General features: G+C 41.3%; 1 protein-coding gene across 5 annotated transcripts in view; it reads right to left on the bottom strand.

Moving 5' to 3' along the window:
• dpr6 (defective proboscis extension response 6) overlaps positions 1–21,331 on the bottom strand; it is a 164,710-nt gene that overhangs the window by 114,567 nt on the left and 28,812 nt on the right. For all 5 annotated transcript variants that reach the window (NM_001274746.1, NM_001274745.1, NM_001300089.2 and 2 more), the window contains exon 2: positions 20,693–21,210. In NM_001274746.1, coding sequence (NP_001261675.1) covers positions 20,693–20,762 — 70 coding nt within the window. In that variant the 5' untranslated portion in view covers positions 20,763–21,210. The remainder of the gene's footprint in view (positions 1–20,692; positions 21,211–21,331) is intronic.

Here is a 21,331-nt window from a genome sequence, read left to right as displayed (position 1 = left end):
GACAATTTTTTTCTCCCCAGCTGATAAGGCAGCGGCGAAAAAAAAAACAAGGACCTGTCTGATAATATTTTAACAGTAATTCAATCGACGTCAGGTGCAGCAGACTCCCAGGGGTTTCGGGCCAAACTTAATGTGACTGGCAAACAAAGAAAATAAAAGTCCACAATGCAGTGGTAATTACAAGTCAAGCCAAGGCTTTTCAGTGGGCGACGATTCCTGCACTGAAGAAAAATATGCTTACATTTTCAAGTCATACATAAATTAAATGAAAGGATTATTAAATATGCTCTTGAAGTTCGTCAGTGCTCATAATGCTTGAAATATGGACAAAGTTACGTTCATTGGTTGATTGCAGTCGTATTTTGGTTGGCTGGCAAGCTTTAATTTTCAATAATATTTTTTTCCAGTGCCTTTCGTCGCTCGTCCCCCGGAATCTGATTGCCGGCGAGGTCCGTCGCCATCGATGACGGGCAGCAGCTGCCAAGTTGCCAGTGCCAGGCACGCGCTGCAGCCGGAATCCGGGAGTAGTAATCGGTACTCGGGAGCGGAAGCCGTCGGCGGGATTGGGGAACTGGAACCAGGAGCAAGTAACATGTGTGTGCATTCCCAGGCAGCGATGGTTTCCCGCCGCGAAATCACAACAGAACAGCAACATGGCGAACATGAGCCGTATTCATGGGATTCCCCTCCCGGAGGACTTGCCATTTAACTGGCTGGCTGGCTGGCTGGCTGCCTGGACGAACCTGAGCCTCACGGGACTCGGAGCACTGAATGAAATACATTTTTTGCCGCTTGGCTTTGCTTTGTTTTCCCCGCTGCTCGCTCACATTTTTCTTCACCTGACTTTTCAACAATTTTCCCCGTTTTCCCCCCACCAAGCGCCGCGTTGTGTTATAAATTTCGAAAGTACACACACGTGCTCACGTACGAGCTTTCCCGTGTTTGCTACTGTGCGCGATAGCAGGTCCTGCAGGCTGTTGGCTCCTGATGGCTCCTGATACCAGCTACGTACGGCTCTGGAATCTGCGGCTGAGGGCTCCATGCCCCCCATGGGGGCAACTCAAAGTGGAAATGTTTGCCTTATTAGTACATTCAGCAGTAAAAATGTGTTAATCTATAAACGTGTGCGCTTCGCAGCTCGGTGCTCACAGCTAGCTGCCCAAAAGGATATGCATCCGCATGCACCGAAAACAATTACCAATGTTTAGATACTGGGAAAAATTGGGAAAGACTGCCGTAGCTAGCTTATTTACCCAAGTCTTTATAGTAAGAACATCTACTGAACTACAATTAGGTATAGTCTTTGCTGCAAAATGCATATTTCCACAGCAGAAAATTCTACTTATTAAGAACTTACTTTTTTTATAAGCCCAATTAAGAATTTCCTTTAAATATAAAAAAATATAATAATTAAAATATATTGCTTTATTTGTTACGTCTCAGCTGTATACGTTTAACGACTTCACATTAGCGATAATATTAAGCTTTCGCAAAAATAAATCTTCGGAGACTTGAAACTATTTTTTGTCACGTCACGCTATTTTAAACTTAATGAACATTTTCATTTTAGAATTTTTTACACATTTTCTGCCACTGTGGCACTATATTATTTTAGATTGCCCGCGGGACTAGGCAGCCAGATTTCGTAGCCGCTCGCAGTTCTTTAATGAATTTATCGCGTGTTGGGGCCACGTTCCACATACGCCTCGTGTGCCAGGCAGCCGTTAAGCATGCGGCAAGTACAAGGACACGCAGCAACTACTCCACATCCTTGCCGCTTGCTGCTTGCCTGCTTCATTAAAACTATGTGCTTTTAATGTTTACCGCCTGGGTAGACACGGAGATGTCTGCTGGTGTGTCGGGACGGACAGGTGCCATGACCATGCCCGTAAAAGTGGATGTGGATGTGTATGCGGATGGGAATGGGAATGGTGATGGTTGGGATGATGATGATGTTGCCGCTGCCACTTTCAGCCTGCCATGTAAAACATTAAAATTTGACAGCTTTTAATGGGACGAAAGAGGCATAGAGTGGGTGGCATACAATCGGGCACAGCTGGCTGGATACTTTGGCGCTTCCTGCTGATGACGGCCTTTAATCGCTGCCTGCATAACTGATTACCAAACGACGACCAGATGCCCCGTACAGCGTGTTATCGCTTCATGCCACTCGATTCGCTCGATTCGACTCGGAAATAAATCATCGTGCAACAAGGAGCGACCCTTGGCATGCAGCCAAAGAGGGGCAGAGGTCCTGCCACTTTGGCAGGCGAATTATTGTTTTCCAATTAATAAATGTCAATTGCGCTCGAGGCAGCAAAAACAAGGTCAGCGTCCAGCAGGAAATACTTGCAGCCCAGAACGCTAAAGTACATGCGATTAGCAAAGTCGCGATAATGCATTGCAGTGTTCATGAACAGGCATGCTGGTAGTTGATCACGATAATGGTTTCCTTTAATATCAAAGCATCTTATATAAAATATCGAATTATCGAGCAAAAATTAAACACGATTAAAGTGAATGAAAAATGTAAAATTATTATTCATTGGTGAATTTATTAAGCGGATGGCCTTAAAGGCTTATGCATGACTGGTAATTTGTATTCCTCCCTTCGTATAAATACATTTTCCCAGCCCCACCACTTATTCATATTCCACCGATATTTTCTATGTACGAGTGAGTACGCATATTTACGACATAAACCGACTGGAACAGTGACTGCAATATGTTTTGTATACTTGACCAAAACGGGAGCTGCAGCTTTTGCTTCTGCTGGCGCTGTCATCTTAAATAAACGACATGGCTGCCAGGGGGGCTTAGCCCGAAGGGCTGCCATGCCACTATCTGCTGCTCGGCATGCCCCGCCCCTTTTTCGGCCGCCCAACTTTCACCCCACACACACACACACACACACACATATATATGTATGTGTGTCAAGCGGCGCCTTTCGCAATGAAGCATAATGGACGTCGTAATGGGCGAACGTGCGTATCTGTGTGTGTGTGAGACAAAAAAAGGATGCTGCAGCATATGTAAATGCAATTTGTAACATTCTTGCTCAGTTTTATGAATTGACAATGATTTCATTTTCGGCTTGTTTGACAGCCAGCCTGCGTTGGCTGTGCGTGTGTAAACTTACACGACTGACTGTGCCAAGAAATTGTGTATTTTTTATTTACTTTATGGCAGAGGTAGCCCCACTTTTTCTCATCGCCTCCTCACAGCCATAATTGCATTCTCACATTTTTGCTTGGCTTTGATTACTGTTCGGACTCGGATTCGGAATCGCATTTCGAATTTCGTGTCCGTGTCCCTGTTGCAATTGCGATTGCACTTGTTGTAATTGCAATTTACGTTCGTATTTGAGAAGATGGGGGAGTACTTTTCTTCGTTTGGATTTGGATTTGGTTTACGTGCGGACGAGGCGAAAGCAGAGATCTCCTTGAACATTTCCGACTTAAATTATCACCGACTATGAGCCGGCAGCTGAAAATTTGCGAGAATTTGTGGTGTTGTGCAAACTTTTGTGTGCCAAACGGAGAAGAAGCTTGTGGGCGAGTGTCTGTCTGGTAAAGTGGTAAAGGAAAAACCGGGGGAAATCCAGCACGTACTATCCACAGCAGCTGCATCGTCGGGCCATATATACACATACATAAGGATTTGGTTTGGCTTCCTTGTTGCTCTCGCTGTTCAGTAGTTTTCATTCTGAGAAAGAGGCTCCTCTTTATGTTTTCAAAACCCAAAACCACCATCTACCCCTTGCAAATGTTATGCAATCACACTAATGCGCAGCTTGCGGCCAACATGCACGAAAAACACAGGTAAGTTAACACTACTGACAGCGGGCAATGACCTGGTTCTCAAAAGACACCTTAAAACACGAGAGCTTTTTATTAACGGCCACCGCAGCAGCAACAGCTCCAAACGCTTGGCTAACCTCGATGACCGCTAAACACGTCTGGACCACGCTGCGTATGCGCAACGCGCCACATCCCTTTATTTTCGGAAATATAAGCCATTGTAGCCAGAAAGCAGATTGTGTTTTATATTTTGTTTTACCAATCTCATTAGATAATACTTTATATTTACAGCACTCATAAATATTCCACCTTATCTAATCTATGAATAATAGGTTTCAAATTTAAATTAAAACTTCAACTCCCAAAATAAGAGAACACAGCATATTTTGAAGTGTCGGTGCAGACCCTCTGGGCGTTACTCACATATTTTCTTTCAATTATGCGCAATTTGCCTGTTGAGTAAATAAATCTTGGCCATTGGTGGCCCACTGGACCGTATAGTTACCCAAAACTTGTCCAACGGCACACATAAACTCACTCGGATTTTTTTATGCTTTTTGGCTTTTTTGCATGCAATTTCTCAAAAATATATGTATATATACGTACATGTGCACACAGATGACGTCCGTGTTGCCTGTTAAATCATCATGAAATTTTTAAAACCTGCACACACTTCATTGGCCATGTGTTGGAAGGGGTTGTGAGCTGCAGGATTCGACGAGGTGGTTCTTTAAAATGCATGAAACTCAGCCCGGCCAGGGCAAACAAATGCTGCAACCTTAATGGCTCTGCCTCCCAGTGCCACGCCCACAACGCCCTCGACTTCGGGACACTCCTTGGACTAAAGGCGTAAGTTATATGCACATTAATTTAGCCCGGCAGCAGCCAAAAGCATTTGTCTTGCCATACGTTTGGTTCGGGACAGGCTAGCCCCGAACTGAAAATGTTACCAAAGTGTACTCAATGCACAGAAAACAATTTGTAATTTGTTCCGGAATCGATGGTATACATTTCTTGATATATTCAAACAGGAGTAGCTCTAAACAACTCACGGAGTTCTAATAAATTTTTCACCAAACTTTTGGGGTTGCTTTTGAAACCAATAATGGCTTGGTATCTAATCGAATTTCAGATCTGCAGTTAGTATCCTACATCCTTAAATGTGTTTTGCCAAATAATTGCCTTTCCATTTTCAACACCCCCAAGTGATTTAAAAATACCTCTTATACCGTCGTACTGTTTCACCCTTGTTCTAAGACCATGACATATTTTATGTTGGATTTACATACATTGCCTTATCAGAAACAATAAAATTTAGTCTTTGAGGAAATGATTGCATACGGTCAAAGAAGGTCCTTTAGGACCTTTATTATCGCTATGTGCGACAGAATGTGCTTTATAATATTTATACTATTGGTAAAATACAATCAGTTCTACAATTTTTTCTCTCAGTGTGATAATGGAGAATGGTAAGAGAAATTTGCTAGGTTGTCCCTGGCAGGATGTCGTCCGTCGCCCGTCGCTGGTCCCCTGTCGCCATTACGCGCACGCACAATGGCGCTAATAAATTAAAAACGAAAGCTAATTTCTGTAATTGCGCACACAACGAGTCAACAGCTACACAGCCAACATCCAACAGGCAGTTACCAGTAACCAACAAGCAACCCGGGTCCCTTGAAATGTCCTTCGTCCTGTACGTACTCCTTAATGACGGCAAAATGTCATTGTCAATTGGGGTTAGGAGATGCTGCTACTTAAGGCACCGAGATTTACGCACTATTGCCGCTCCGCTCCATTTGACAAGGAACATTTTTCACCACCCCCGTCACAGTTTCCCTCTTGGCTGTGATTTTTCCAGTAATTAAATTGTATTATAGGGCAATGCCAAGTTCCTTACCAAGATCCTTGCCAAGTTTCCAGTGTACTGGATGGCCCCGAAGCTTCTGACTAGTGCGGAGTGTGGGTGAAAGAAACTTACACGTAATTAGCTGCACGTTTTATGAAAATTTCTGTCTTAAATGTAGGGACTCTAGTTCTCAGCTAGTGACAATTTTCAGTGGGGTCCTTTTAGTCCTCGTTAACAAATAGTGACAACAAAGGAACTTGAGCAGCTCAGCGGAAGTCCTTGCGCTCAAGTTTCTATGTCAAACTATGTAAAATAAATATTGAAGTTGCAGTTTCTGATTTTAAATTGGACTATGCTGATTTTCCACTTTTACTTGAATTTAAGATTGCATCTTGCAGTCACAAATCTGTAGATTAGGAAATCAAAATTTAGCATGTAAGCGATTGAGTCAAATACAATAATTGCATTTCGAGCTGTAAAAGGATGTTTGCTTACGATTTTACCATTTAGTTTACTAAATTTAACTTTTTCACAATCACCATGAATCAAATTTGCCTTTCCAATCGGAAATTAAAAACACAGTAACAAAACTTGAATAGGTTTTGCAACTTATTAGAAGCTTACCAAAAATCTCGAAATTCTATTTGTATCCTTAAATAAATATTTCAATATATTGATGTAGAAACAAATATGTACGAATCATTAAAAATAAAAGAAAAATGTTTACAAAAACAGGAAATAAAGCGAGTTGCCGTAAGCTAATCCTCATTGTGTTTCCAATTTAAATCCAATTTAGCTTTGTTTTCGCCCGGAAATAAATTGTATTTATTTGCCATTAGTTGGTTGAATTTCTTTATGTGATTTGACATCTGCTAAAATGAATTCTATTGGATTTATTTAACTGGCAAACTTTTATGGCCTCAAATTGATTTTAATGCTACGCCAGAATCATACCCCATCTGTACGAAAATATCCATTTTTATTTCAGTAGTGCGTATACGTACAAAATTTTGGGTGCACTTGGTACAAAATCAGCGACACCATCTTGGCCATGGCCAACAGCTGTCAGCTGCCACTGTTTGCAGCGCGTGTAATCGCCGCTTAATCAAGATGCATTGCCGAATCGTGGAGCGCAAGTAATTAAAGGATAACATGGCCAACACAACTACTTCCCGACCCCACTTGAGTTATGAAGTTGTAATTGAATACACTAATTATTAACAATTGTAAGTCTACAGCCGAAGTCTGCGGCATTTAGGGGCCTAGAAAGCCAATTAGGCTAACTTTGGATATGCTCAAAACTGGATGGTAAGTGTAAACCATAGAACTGGTCACTACTGGTTACTTCAGCACCAGTTAAATACCAAAATAAGGCCTATAAATCTGGTCATTTCACGCTGTTTTGAGCCCCCAGACAGCTCGTTAACCTTATACCCAAAATACAGATACAGATATACATAAATATAAACACAACAACCGCAAAAGGCAAATCCGAAAAGGGAGCCTGGGTCCAAGAATCCAGCCGATGGCAAGTTGTAAATTTATATAGAGCAGAAATAGGCAACAGCAAAGAAAACTAATATTCATTAAATATTTGAGCAGCAACAGCAGCAGAGGCGGTGGATGCAAAAAGCAGGCATTTTACGTTTGAGTGCTTTCAGAAATTTATTTGCAAGATTAATATCAGCAAATTGCAGAACTGTTTATATACAATATTAAGTTGATATATAAAGTATACGCCCTGCAGCCAGCCTCCCGCAACCGGAAATATGCAATTGCAAATGCATTAAATTAAGTTGTAAAATATGCGAGCGGTTCGCAAGAATTTCAGCAAGAGCCCGGCGGCGGATGTTGATTTTTGAGTTACCTGCGAGATGTGAATTTTCCGTGAATGCACTCTGCGGGATTATTAAACACATTTTACACTCCAAAAAATAAATAAGGGGCTTAAGAGCTTAATAAATATATGCAAGCGAACTTAATTGGTCTTGATTTTCTTTACGAAAAATACCTATCTACATCTTAAAAATTTTAAGTGCTTATCATTTTTATTAGATGTTCAATTACTTTCGATGCAACTTGGACATAAAGAAATATATCTATAAGTGCATTTTATTATTACATTTTTCGCATATTGTATTTTCCCAGTATCAACTGTGGAATGGGTTAACTGAAAGCGTATGCGTTACACATTCGCTTTTGCCTTCGGGTGCGACCTCCACGACAACAATTTGATTTGAATGCGTAATCGAAACGTATTGTGGAGACTCACAGATGACATGCAAAACCAGCAACCAGAAATCGGGAATTGCTGACAACGCACGGCTGGTGTGGCAAATATTTTTGCCGCGATTTGTGAACGTGCAAGAATAATCGTTTGAAATTCAATTGATGACATGATTTGGCGGGCTGGGAAAATGGTAAAACTGGGTGAACACACAGGTGAGCCATCGCAGCGCAGCTCGACGCCCCGCGAAATCGGAGGCGTGGCTCTGGAAACGTTTTTCATCAATCTTAGTGGAAATTGCAATTTTGTGCGAATGCATAAGTGAGTGGGAGAGCGAGTGAGATCGCACACGGTAGTTACCGCACCCGAAGCACTAGAAGAATGTGAAAAAGTGGCAAAAATGGGAAAAACAAGCAGCATCAGCAGCAACAGCAGCAGCAGCATCAGAGTTGTGGTCGTCATGAGGTCTCCTTGTTCGGCTCGGAAAACAAAAACAGGCTGCCGCAAAAGTTTCCCGTCGTCGCTGCATTTAGAGTCATCGACATCTTTGGCCATCGTCATCGAGCACATGGTTGAGAATTTTAAATGTTTGAATGGTGAAAAACAAGTGAGGCTATTCGACAGGCTGATGATGTGTAAAATAGCTTTAATACAAAGTAAAAAATAAAAAATATTTAAATAATTGTTTAATAGTAATGACAAGATCTGTGTTTTTCAAGTGGAAATTTTGCTTATATACTTTAATGTTTACAAATTGCTAGAATAAAACTTTACTACTTAAGAGGTTGAAACTACAGTATGGTTGGTCCTTAAATCCTTTGACAAAATATATCCTATTTCTGTAAAACTTGTGACGAAAGGATTTTCGGTGTCACCAGCATATCCTGGATACCCTGCCTGCGAAAAAAGCGAACCGCAGGCACTAAAAAAGGAGCGAATTCTCGAAAAATCGACATTCAAAAATTAAACGAAACGTGAGACGGCTGTTCGTCGTTTGCCACCCACAGAAACACCGAAGCACACACACACACACATGTGGTGTGCATGAATTGCAATTGTTGTTGAAAGCATTTGCATGTCACTCGTTAGCATTGTGCGCACCTGTATTGGCGTTGTCCATTCGCCCCCGCGACTCCCCTTTCGCTCATCATACACCACCCATATACATACATACATATATCTATATATACACGCAGTACCTTTGAACGATTTCAACTGGCATATATTTAAGAGGACTCTCCATATGCATTAAATCTCGTCGAGAATATGGTACCGGAAACGATGGACACGGAGAACAAACCATTGGAACCTCGAAAAAGCGAATTGGGAATGTCGTTGCTCATACGCCGTGTGTGCCATGTAGCCATTAAAGCACTCCATTGATCCCAAAAGACTCGACTCTCAACTGCAGGCTGCCAAATGAATACGGACAAGTTAAGCAAGCAAGAAGTTAACCAACCGAACACAAGGAACAGATGTGCTGACTTCTGGGGCAAACAATATAGCAAGTTTAAAGCAATAATATAAAATATGAACAAAGGTAAGACAATATGCCCGGCGCTAGCAAAGTCAAACACTTTCGTTGAAGTTCACATTGTTGCAACACAGAATTTGCACATTGCATACGATTTGCATGGCATATCAACCGAAAAAAAAGGGGTAAAGTCCCCTTCACCATCCCGCTTTTAGCCGGGTGAAAATCACAAGAATGTTATGAAAGCAACGAGGCCAAGAACAAAGGCACCTTCAACGCCAGCCCGACAAGTTTTAAATATGTAAATAAGCAACAAAAGTTGGCATTTATGGCAGAGCGAGCAGAACGTTGACTGAAAGTCGACTCGTCCTAGGTCTTTTCTTACCAAGCGTCAGACAAGTCAACTCAAACTTAACCCAACACAACGCCAGCCAAGTGGATGGAAAGAAGGTGGAAAATTAGGTTAATTTAGGAAAAGTGTACTGGGAATTAGAATGGATTGGAGTGAGAAGGATAAGTCGTCTAATCAGCGCAAGCTGATTCTCAATTAAGATCCAACCAAGAAAGCCAAATACGGAGTGAAACGAAATACGATTCTTTTCGAAGAATTCATTTAAATATACAGCTACAAATTTTCTTTTCTTGATATTTAAAACATGTTGTAAGAGTATAAACAACTATAATATAGAACCTATCAAAAACAATAGTTCGTCCAGGAGTGGAATATTTACTCGAGTAAAGCTATAATTTAAAAACTTTTTGAAATGCAATCAATTTGTTTGAAATGTTTGCATATCAAAGATAACCTAATTGGATATTTTCACTGATGGAATCAAAAAAACATTGCGTTGTTCCCCCCTTCCACTGCACAAGTATCACAATACGCGTTTCAATATTAATTAAAACACAAATTGTTGTGTATCAAATTTTGCAATGTGCACCAATTAAATGGTTCAAGGATTTTTAAAGAAATTTTATGAACAGTTATATTTTGAGAATTCCTAGTCCTGTTTCAGCTGGAACCCCAGCTTTCTTCGATTTAAGCTGTTAATCATGCAATCACAAAGCAAAAGACGAGATCAAAATCTCATATTGGGCAACAGTTGCTTTAGCATCTGGTTTTAGATACTTTTACAGAACTTGGAAAAAGTCGGCGAATGTCTGGAAAAGCCGGGGAAAACGATGGTACATCGCAGGCTGCCACAAAGCAAATGCAGCCATCGCGAGTTCAAATTAATTAAGAGCATGTCTAAGCCCCATGCGACAGGACTCGTCATCGGCATGGCTGCTCCACTCGACTTGCCGCTTTCCCGGCTTTCCCATTTCCCGGCTCTCCAAGTTTGCGCCCTGTTGGATTCGGATCTGGGTTTTGCCGGCAAAACGCGAACGCACAAAGACAAAGCCTTCCACACACACACACACACACGCACACTTATGTCGCACGTCAAAGAAAATTAGTGAGTGAAGGGAATCCTTGGGTCATATTGCTCCCCTTTGCCCTTTTTGTGCAATTTATGTGAATTTAAAAAAAGAAATTTCGATATGACCATAAAAAATTGTCTCGTCGCACATAATAATTCTTCAGTAGTTTGATCGTTTATTTCGTGGGTTCCATGGGCCCATCATTTGCGTGCTCTATCTGGACGATCTTAAATGCAAATAAAGAGACCAAGCAAATTGTATTTATTTATCGCTTATTTTCTTGCCCTGGCCCCAGCAGAGAACACGAATCGAAAAAAAGGGACAAATATTTGCCAATGTCAGAGCGCCGCAAAGTATGCAAAACAGCTTTGACTAACACCTACACACAGCACTGTGTTGACACTGTGTACTGGCGCACCCACACACACACACTTTGCATGAGGGTCATGATGACAATTGTACAGAAAGCACATTTTACTGGCCGCACACAAAGTGGAAGACCAAAAAGAGAAATTGCTCAACAACATCGGAGGACAATAAATGTTGTAGACAAATCCAAATCTTATCAACTACGCCGGCAGCCTGCTGTTCCTTTCGGACCCTTTTCTTTATGTTTTTGCCTTTTTTCTCTGGTTAATTCCTATCCTATCCTGAGCAGGGATATCGGGCGGATAACCCGGGAGTGGCTAGTAACACCATCGCATTTTTACTTTACCAGCGAAAGGCTTCAAGCGATGGGTATTATCTGGTCTAATCCCAGACTTAGCCTGCCATTTGCACTTCGTCTATTATGCATGTCGGAACAATGAGAAGGCCTAGCCATTGGATTCTTTCTACCTCGAGTTCCCTTGCACTGGACATGCATGCATCAGGACATCACTTAGTCCGTCAGTCAAGTGCACAGAAAAAGACCAGACAGTACTTTTTGATTCGAAATAAATATCCTTTGCTTTGATGTTAGGTCTAAAATAAAAGACAGAAATCCAGGAATTCTTGTTAGGAAAACCAGTTTGAATAACGCTGTTAATTAATTAAATGTATTTCAGTTACTTTTTCAACTTAAATAAACATATATATGTTAATACATAATAAATACATAATATATGTAAATGGATACCAGAAATGTGTTCGAATTACTGTTTATTTATAAGCGATATTTTTCCAGGTGGATAATAAATGTGATTTTAAAGTATTAAGCATGAGTTTACTATTTTCAAACATAAGCCCGCACTTTTCCATTATTACTTTCATTTTAAAATTCTTTATTTAATTTTTCCTTTCTGCACCAAGTATACAATTAAATTGGGCGACGAAATCATTTTGAAATGAAAAGAAAATACTATTTTCACCATTCATTTTTCCGTGTGCCCTCACTCAGTCATTCGCTCACTCATTTGCACATTTATATGTGCTGTATGTGAGGCATTTTCATAGAATTGCGTTTTCTTTCATTCGTTTGCGTTTGGTCCTTGGTCCTGCTTTTGGGATATTTACGCTCCATTGTTTGTCGCTCAGGCGGAAGCATAAAATTGTTTGCTAGATAAGGAGCGACAGAGACAGAGACTAGGACTGAGACAGAGAGAGACGGGAACAGAGACATCATTGAGGAAAAGCGTTTGCCTCGTTTCGTCCCTTTGTGCAATGTTGAATATTGTATTATCCTTGCTGTTTTGCTTCGCTTGAAAACTTATTTTTATTGTGCCTTTGGGATAATCACATTCGAATTGTTGCAATTTGTGTGCAAGGACGAACAACTTGGCCGACCAGCTAATCGGAGTACGATTGCTCTGAACAGGTAAAAGGCGATTACCACAATGCCAAATACTTTGGGGAACTTTAAACTTTGCTGGGAAAAGAGCAGCGCACTTATTTTACATTTTCTTTTTTGTCTTTTGCGAATTTATCTGTGCTCCCTTGACTGTCAGAAAAATCTGACGCCGTCGCGTCTGGCTGTGCGGCACTTTCAAATTTATGGTTCATTGAATCCGCATGAAAAACAGCCAGCCAGACAGACAGAGGCTAAATGGGAAAACCGAAAAATAAGAATTGATTTTATTTCTGCGTTCGCCTTAAAAACGACTACAGTGGCATTTCGTGCATCTCTCAATTTATTCCAAGACTCGAAGACTCGAATGACAAACAGCGGCAAAACAACGAAATAAAAGCAGAAGCAACAATCAACCAAGTTAACATAAATATTTCCAAAGCCACTCAGCGGACGGCAAGGCAAGGACATTTGCAATTGCAACAGAAATTGAAACCTTATCCTCGTCCTTCGCCGGAAAAGCGGCGGCAGCAGGAAAATCATTAAGGTAAAGAAAATAATTTCTCAAAGGAAAACTAAAGCAATAAAGATGAACGTGTGCCAACAACAAAACGGCAGAAGCCAAAGTCGTAGAATCTCGCAGGACAAATTGAAATCAGATCTCAAGTGGAAGCTAAAACAGCGCAAAATCTTAATGGATGCTATCCAGTTTAGTTCGAAGTGAAAAGTTTAGAGTAGCTGTTTGCCCGGGGAGCTCACTTAAAGGCAAAATAAGTGGGTTTCTGGACAAGCAGATGGTGAGTAAATAAATAGTGCAGTATTTCCATGCGTCCATTTCACGGGATTTGTGTTTTAAATCATTTTAAAGAGCCATTCCTTCACGTAGAATAAAACTATACGTTTGAGCATCCCAAAATATCCTTGCAAATGGAAAACCAACCAAATTTTTTGTGAATGCCGACTCCTGTCGTCTGCCATTAGCGAAAATGCATTGTCTGCCTGAGTTTGAGAGTGTTGGGGAGCAAAACGATGAAAGTCTTGGGGTGCATAGAACTTTTGGTACAAAGGGCACCATCCTGTCAACCCAACGCAGTTGAGTTTACACTGTTGGCTTCTGTTGACTTGGCAGCGATTTTTCCGACACTTTTCCCAACCGAAACAGTGGGAAAAATGTCACCGAGTATACGGAGTGTTTTTCTATCAATTTGAAAGGACTTTGCCATAAATAACTCAAACGAAGGCAGAAAAGTCCGGCTGACGCTCAAAGGCTTTCCTTTTCGGGAAATTCTATTTGTGTCCCTTTGCCGGTATCCATTTTTATTTGCCAACTCATTCCGAATTTGCCGCTCCACGAAATTTCACTCATTTAAAGTTGAGCCGCGGGAAAAATTCAGCTACCATTTTTCTGCTGCCGCTGCAGGTGCTGTAGACCAATTACAATTACAACCGGCGAAACGGAAGAAATTTCATTATATTCGCAATTTTGTCTCGCGTCGAAAACCGGGGCAAAAGTCAGCCAAAGAAAAACAATAAAGTTTTCCGACTCTTTCGCGCAATGGCTGTCTATCTCACTTTGCGTTGCTATGTGCGTGTGCGATTGTTAGATGGAAAATTGCAAAGGATCGGATATAGACACTTGTGCAAAAGGTGGCCTTCTAATTGAATTCTAGAATATAGAAAAAAAATATCAAGTTAAGAAACTCAATTGGAAGCGCTACGGGCATCAAAAAGAGAAAACATAATTTCAATCCAAGTGTCTGTCTCGTTTTTTTTTTCGCCTCATTTTGTTACCATGTGGATGCGGTATCCTGCGGCTCTTGTTTTCAGCCCAAAAGCCGTGGCACGTTTTCATTTAATGCCAAGCTCAAGGCTACAAAAATCTGGCTTAATTCAATTCAAAATAGAATTCACACTGCCTAACGTAACGTATTTGTAATAAACAATTTTTTTTGCGTAACGTTTCTGCTTTTTGAGCCAAAGTTTTGGTCCAGCGCAAAGTTTATCAAGTGGCCGGCAACGAAGAAGAACTACAACAGCACTCGACATCAAAATTAATAAAGCGAAACTTTATTTGCAACTGCAAATTAAGTAACTAACTCGGCCAAAGCATTATGACCAAATTACTTTTTATGAGTTCATTTCCTTTTCAATACGAAAATCCGTCGAAAAACCTAGTGCGGAATATTGGAAATAAGAGAGATGGGCCAGCAAACGGCATTCAGCAGCGTCAGTGGGGAAAAAAAAGTGGCAAAAAATGTTGGCCATTTTCTCGCAAATAAAAAGCCACTCACTTCAATGAATCGACAAAACTTGGAGAAATGCGGCCAACACAACTCAGCAAATGTTGGCCAAATGGATAAGGCCGCAGTACAGTGGGTGGTATTGGAATACAAAAATATTTTAAATATTTCAACTACTTGCAGTGAAGAAAGTTACGTTCATATGGTTAAAAAAAAAATATGATGTTTTAAGTTGTCTATCTACTTCTTCCTCTGTCTACTTGATGTATATGTATCTAAATGTAGTTTCTTAATGAAATGGTTAAAACTTAATTACTTAGATTTTAGTTTACTAGTAGCATTCAGCTAAAATATATGTATCATTCATAAAGTTCTTAAGTTCCTTTCCAACCCATTTCTGTCACATAAATGACACATGTTGGCCATTGTCCTGCGGTGGTGTGTGTGTGTGTGTGTATTGCTCCTTTGCACAATGGTCAGCAAAATGCGGTCTCCCGGCTGTCAAGTACCTGACGATGTTTAGCTAAGCGCCCGGCGTACGGTGCGTTGAGTGGTTCGCCGTAGTCTCACCCGTAATCTCACCCTCAGCCGTCGATTTTCCGTAGCTCAGAGCTCGGTGGCCGCCAATGATGAAATTACAACATTAGCAAACTAATCGCAGCCACTTTAGATGCCAGCAACGTTTCACGTGGTTCAGATGGTTGGTTTGAGTATGGCAGACGGTGGGTTATGGCATTTGGGTGGTGCTGCTACCACTTCTTTAAGTGGGCGTGGCAGCGAAAGCTGCAGAATTGAAAGCAAACAACAACAAAGTTGGAAATTGTGTTTCGACTTCTCGTACGCGCCGGTCAATCCAATGGCGAATACACAGCGAATTTCAAGAGCTCGCCACCATCGAATGAAATTAAATAAAATGAAATTCATCAATAAATGGCCAGGTTGAAAGTGCAGGCACATGCCATAAATAGACCGTGACTCCAATGAGCCACATCATTGGGTGTTTTTTAGTTGCGGAAATTGTTTGTATTGCCACGGAAATTCCTCGTTTAATGGGTATAAATGAGTGCTTGTTCTGCGCGATGGGAGCAGAAAAAAAAGAACGAAGAAGCGCCAAAGTTCAATGAATAAATTCTCAATTGTTGCCGCTGCGCCATCGCAGGATTCCTGCGGAGGATTCCGCACAAGTGGCGCGTAAAGTGCACTCCTGGGAATCCTGACAGCAGCCACCCGCCAAAGGAGCCCCTGAATCCGTAGTATAAGTTGGGCCGTGTTTTACTCACGTATCCGGGGAAATGTGAGTATGTGTAATCACTGCTCATCAAGTTTACACTGGGGAAAATACAGACAGCTATCGATGCTTTTATTGGGCAAATTGATTGGGCTCCTTGTTCATTTTCGCTTTCCGCCCGGTTATGGTTATGTCCCGTAGTTGTGAAAATGCAATCAATAAGTTCAACAAAAATATTTTTCATCATAACATACCGACATTATACAATACTGACTAACTAATACATATATGACAACTATATATCAGCATATTTAATAATTCCTTTGTAGTCAATCAAAATGTTAATTTCTACCTAAAACTGGACTGACATTTAAAACTGAATGGTGCTTTATAATTTTCTGCTTAACTACATTTTATTTTTGTTAACATCTCCCGCAACAACATTGTTGCCATTGTTTTCATGTGACCCAACCTTTTTGTTGTTCTTTGTTTTTTGTTTAGGGTCTGCGAAACGCGATCAACAGGAACCGTCCGTTGTGTTTAATTGCTGCTCGCCGTAAAGTTAGCCGTATAAACATTTTAACTAGGCCTATAAACAGACTAATAGACGCCATCAAGTCGTTTGCATGATTTATGCTTTTCGGTCTGTGTGTGTGTTTTTTTTTCTTTTTTGCTGCCCCCCTTTTCGTGACGTTAACGATCTATATACAGGATACTATAAAAAGGCTGTAAAAAATCAAGACAGACATGTGGGTCCATGCACGGGGACATAAACTGCTGCAGTAATTGAGGTGGCCCATTATTCCAGCTCCCTCAAGGCGCTTAATCAATACCCGAAATATCCAAAACCCAGAGCAACAAGGCCTAGTGAAACATATATAGATATTGGGAAATACGTTAGGGAATAGCAATGCAATATAAATATTTGACGTGCGAGAGGGCTGCCTTCGAAGTGAGTTGTTTAGCAGGCGACATAACAATTGCAGATTTGCTGAAATTGCTTTTACCGGCTGCAGACACATACATATCGCATATATGTAGGTATCCACCCACCACCCAAATCTCCTTCAGAAGTGCGTATGTCCTCGTCAACGTGCTGTAATCAAATGGAACTTGACGTTGGAATTGCGCAAATTGCGCTTTTATGTAGGCTGTCGATTTGCTCCCCTTCACTTACACTCACACACATCTTTGCCGTGTACAGTGAAGCCTTGTTGTGCGAATTGTTGTTTACTTGTGTCTATCAAAAGCTTCTTCTGCTAAGAAAATGAGTGTGTTTTTTTGGGTGAGCTTAAATTAATTGGCGTTAGGCTTTATCTTAAGGCGAAAGAAGCACTTGCAAACAGAGGGAAATATTTTCACAGCATTGTAGTGAGTAGCGTGCCTCAGAGTTAGTGACGAAGCGCACTGCAAATTTAGTAACTCTTAAATGTGAAAGAAGTCCATGAAAACTAAGGGAAATGCAAGTAAAATGAAATTAAAAATTAAAGCTGTAGGGCAAAAGTAACATAGATGTACAAGAATTCAGTAAACGTAAGTAGCTTAAAGACTGAAATGTGCGCAGCTGACCGAATGAACACATCTATTAAAATTGATTGTTTTGTGTTAGTCAGTCCTTTGTTTATTTCTTTTTTTGCTAACTGTTTTATAACCGACATTTAATACGTCATTATACAATTCTTTCCTTTAAGTCTGTCTCCACTGTACCTCCTTTGGTCCACAACTCGGCTAGCACATCTGTCAAATGGTTATTCGCTCTTTGTTCTAGGACGGCCGTCTTTACCGTCAGGCAAGTCGACTACCCCACCCGAAAATTAGCGCCCAGCCTGCTCAAATTGAAAACGTGAACCATGCGGTTCATTGGTAATTCATTTATGCGCACATTTACAGGGATACCTCCTCCAGTCCACAGCCCTCCAGGCAGCCCTCACTCCTCCGACTGCCAGTCAAAGTGGGTCGATATAGATGTGGGTGGTGATTCTGTGTAGATGGGTCGGCAGGTGTTTCGCATAAGAAATGCGATACTGTAACGCCATCGATATCAGGCACACGGGGCATTAGATGTAATTTATACTTTTCGCCAGTCGCCACCACGCACGACTTGACGTCATGATAATGTATCGAATTCATTTTCCAGCTACTTTGGTTGCCAGTGTCTGGAGGAGCAGTGAAAGCTGGAATCTGCAGCGTTTTGTTTGGCAAACATCAGAAAACGCTTTCGACACATTCCCCATTCATACTCAATTACCTACGTTGCACGTGGCCAAGTTTGTTGGCACAGGTCGGCAGTTCGCTTCACTCCACTTCACTTGGCAACTCCTCCGCCAGCTTCTGCTCCTCGATTTTTTCATTATTTTCCTCTTTTTACGTCCGTTGTAGTAGCTAGCTTTTCCAATGTGTGTTTGAGTTTCTGGCCAGGCCAAATAACGTTCAATGACTTGGCCAGAGCCAAAAGTTTGCTGGCAAATATTTGACCATTGGCCAGACCCATCCTTACTTCGGCGTTGGTGAAGGGGGCAGGCGGTGCAATTATTTATTTGATTTCATTTTACGTTCGCCAAACACTGGCCAAAAGTTCAACTCAAATATGCAATTTCTATGCACACGAGAGTTGCAAAAAAATATTCATATGAAAATTACTTCATATGAAGCACGATGCTAGAAGTCGTAAATTGTACTTTGTGTAATTTACTGAATTGCAATCGCTCGGAATCGCTAACTGAATTGAAGTGTGGCATTGGCAAATAAACAAAATTTAGTTGCGGCCTTTTCCACTAAATCAATCATAATCAATATTTAAATTGCTGAAATGGGTAGCATTTCCCTTTTGTTATTTTCCTTTTTTTGGTTGTTTGTGTGTGTTTTGAGTAGAAAGCGCACCAAAGCGAGTGGAAATAATTCATTTGTGAACGTTGGGGAATGGGTTGGTATGAAATCCTGGGCAGAATCAACAACTAGCAGGTGGAAATTTGGTCCCTTTTCCGTTTTAATTTGACCGCCGTCAAAACAGAAAAATGCACTTAGAGCAAATTGATTGATTGACGAATGGATTGATCACTATTAGCTAAAGCCGGAGTGAAAGCGATGCTAATTCATCTTGTGCTATTTCTACAATTTCAAATATGGGTTTTCCACCGAATGATCAGCGTCTATTTCGAAGCAACATATTTCAACATATTGGCGTAATTCAATTGAAAATGTTGTGCATGTCGGATGCAAAAGTCAATGCAAAATCGTGAAAAAATTGCCACCATTTGTTGGCCTTTCGGTTCTTGCAAAATGGCCAAAAGCGCTACGTTCGATGTTTATTTGGTCATAGTTTAATTATTTTTACGCCCACCTGACTGGTGCCACGCCCTAAGCGGAAATTGCATAGTGTCGCTATCGATGTTGCCGCCTTTTTGTTTTATTTTAATTGAATTTTGAAATATGTCCACGCCCGTCGCATACTTTTTTTTTCTCACTTGTTCCCTTTTTTTTGCGATTTACTTGTTTTTCCGTTTGTTTTCACCCATTTCATTCTCCGGCACCAAAAATGCAATTAATTCGAGCACTTTTTGAATTGTTCCAATGACCCTCCTTTCTCGGCAGTTATTTGTTGCCGTTTCTGCAATAAATTCCGAACGCTTTAAAAATAAATCAAATGCATTAAGGGTTGCGTTTCGCCCATCACTGCCTTCTGACAACTGTTAATTAAATCAGTTTTCGGTTTTGGCAATTGAAATTGAATCCATTCACGTTTTTAAATTGTGTTAATCTCGCGCTGAACACTGCATTCAATCGCTGGTTGCACGTGCTTCATACTTAATTTGTCGCATTTACCCATTGAATTGACCGCTTTCTGCTAAAATATTTTGCAACCAAACTCGGTCGGTTGTGGAAAAATATTTAGGCAAAATATTATGTCGCATTTTAAGCTGGGCTTTGGGGGAAAAATGGGCCCTAGGCTCAACGATTTAAAGACGATGTTGCCAAATTTTCAGCAATTTGTGAATAAACAAAAAATAATTTTTTGTTGACAAGACAACTTGTTGAAAATTTCTCCAGAGGCCAAAACCAGAAGATATTCTTTGGCCTTTTTTTGCTAAATGAAACAGCTTAAACTATTTCTTTGGCAAGCCAGGCAAAAGCCGATTTAAGTTTGCCTCAAACTTTCTGCAGTTTATTGAATTTTTCTCCTTTGCCGAACATACATTTGTTCATTTATTTAGACCACTTTTGTTGTGATGGATGCAAGCGTAAACTTTTCATTTCGAGTTTTGGTCAAGGCCCCCCCGGGCGTATACGCAATATTGTTACATTTAATGGAATATGCCCGTCCGGGCATAACTTTGTGCAGCAGTTGGCAAAACTAATTGTTAATTGAAACAAAAATCCCATCCCGAGCCGCAGCGGACAATTAAGGGGCCAAAAAGGAAAGGAATCGCCGCCAAACAAATGCCAACAATTAACTGCGGCAACAATAAGGCAGAAAGCGGAGTGCCGCAGGGTTTTGATGCGGTGGTATGCCGCGGTACACTTAAAAAAAAAATTATCAAATATATGTTGGCAGCAAATAACAGCAGAAATTCGAACTGCAGCTTCTAACATCGCAAAGTTAAAATATTTAAGTCATTGGCAGCATTTTAAATCTGCCTTATGTCACACATCAATAAGATATCTAGGGTAATTTTTTTATCTGTTCACTTACCGCTCATCACAATCACGACGAGGAGCAGCAGCCAGGCCACGCAGAGCGGCAGTGGATGGGCAATGGGCATGATGACTCCGGCTGTGGCAACGACTGGAACTGGGCTACAAGGATGACAGCGACGGGTGGCGGCGGCGTGCGGCGGCGGCGGCGACAGGAACAAGATGCGGAAATGCAGTAAGCCCCTCGTTGCAGCTGCAGAGCTTGTTGTTGTTGTTGCTGTCCGTCTGGCGGGTGTGGTGGGTGTAGTTGCTCTGCTCTGGATACTTCGTCCTGTGTCCTCTAGGCTGGCAGCAATAACCAAGTTAGCAGCCTCATCATCAACATGGGCGGCAGTAGCAGCAGCTCCAGCAACGTCATTATCGGGCCTCCCGGCTCTCTATTAACTTGGCCAATTGCCAGGACTCCTGCTCCGCCTTCTCTCCTCCTGCGGCAATGGCAGACAAAGGGAACTTAGCCGCCGTTTGGCTTTTCTATTTGCCGCTTCTGTTTTATGCCGTCCTTACACGAAATGCGGCCTGTAAAGAGCAGAACAGAGGCGAAGAGCATTACGATCTGTTGGTTGGACTGACGCGAAAGTTATTGCAACTGACAAAGCTGGCTAAATGGGGGCTGGGTATGGCAGGGAAGGCGGCTTTT

Source organism: Drosophila melanogaster, chromosome 3L (assembly GCF_000001215.4).
Source record: "Drosophila melanogaster chromosome 3L".
Classification (NCBI taxonomy): Eukaryota; Metazoa; Arthropoda; class Insecta; order Diptera; family Drosophilidae; genus Drosophila; species Drosophila melanogaster.
Note: the sequence above shows the minus strand (reverse complement) of the source record. Positions and strands in the feature narration are given on the sequence as shown.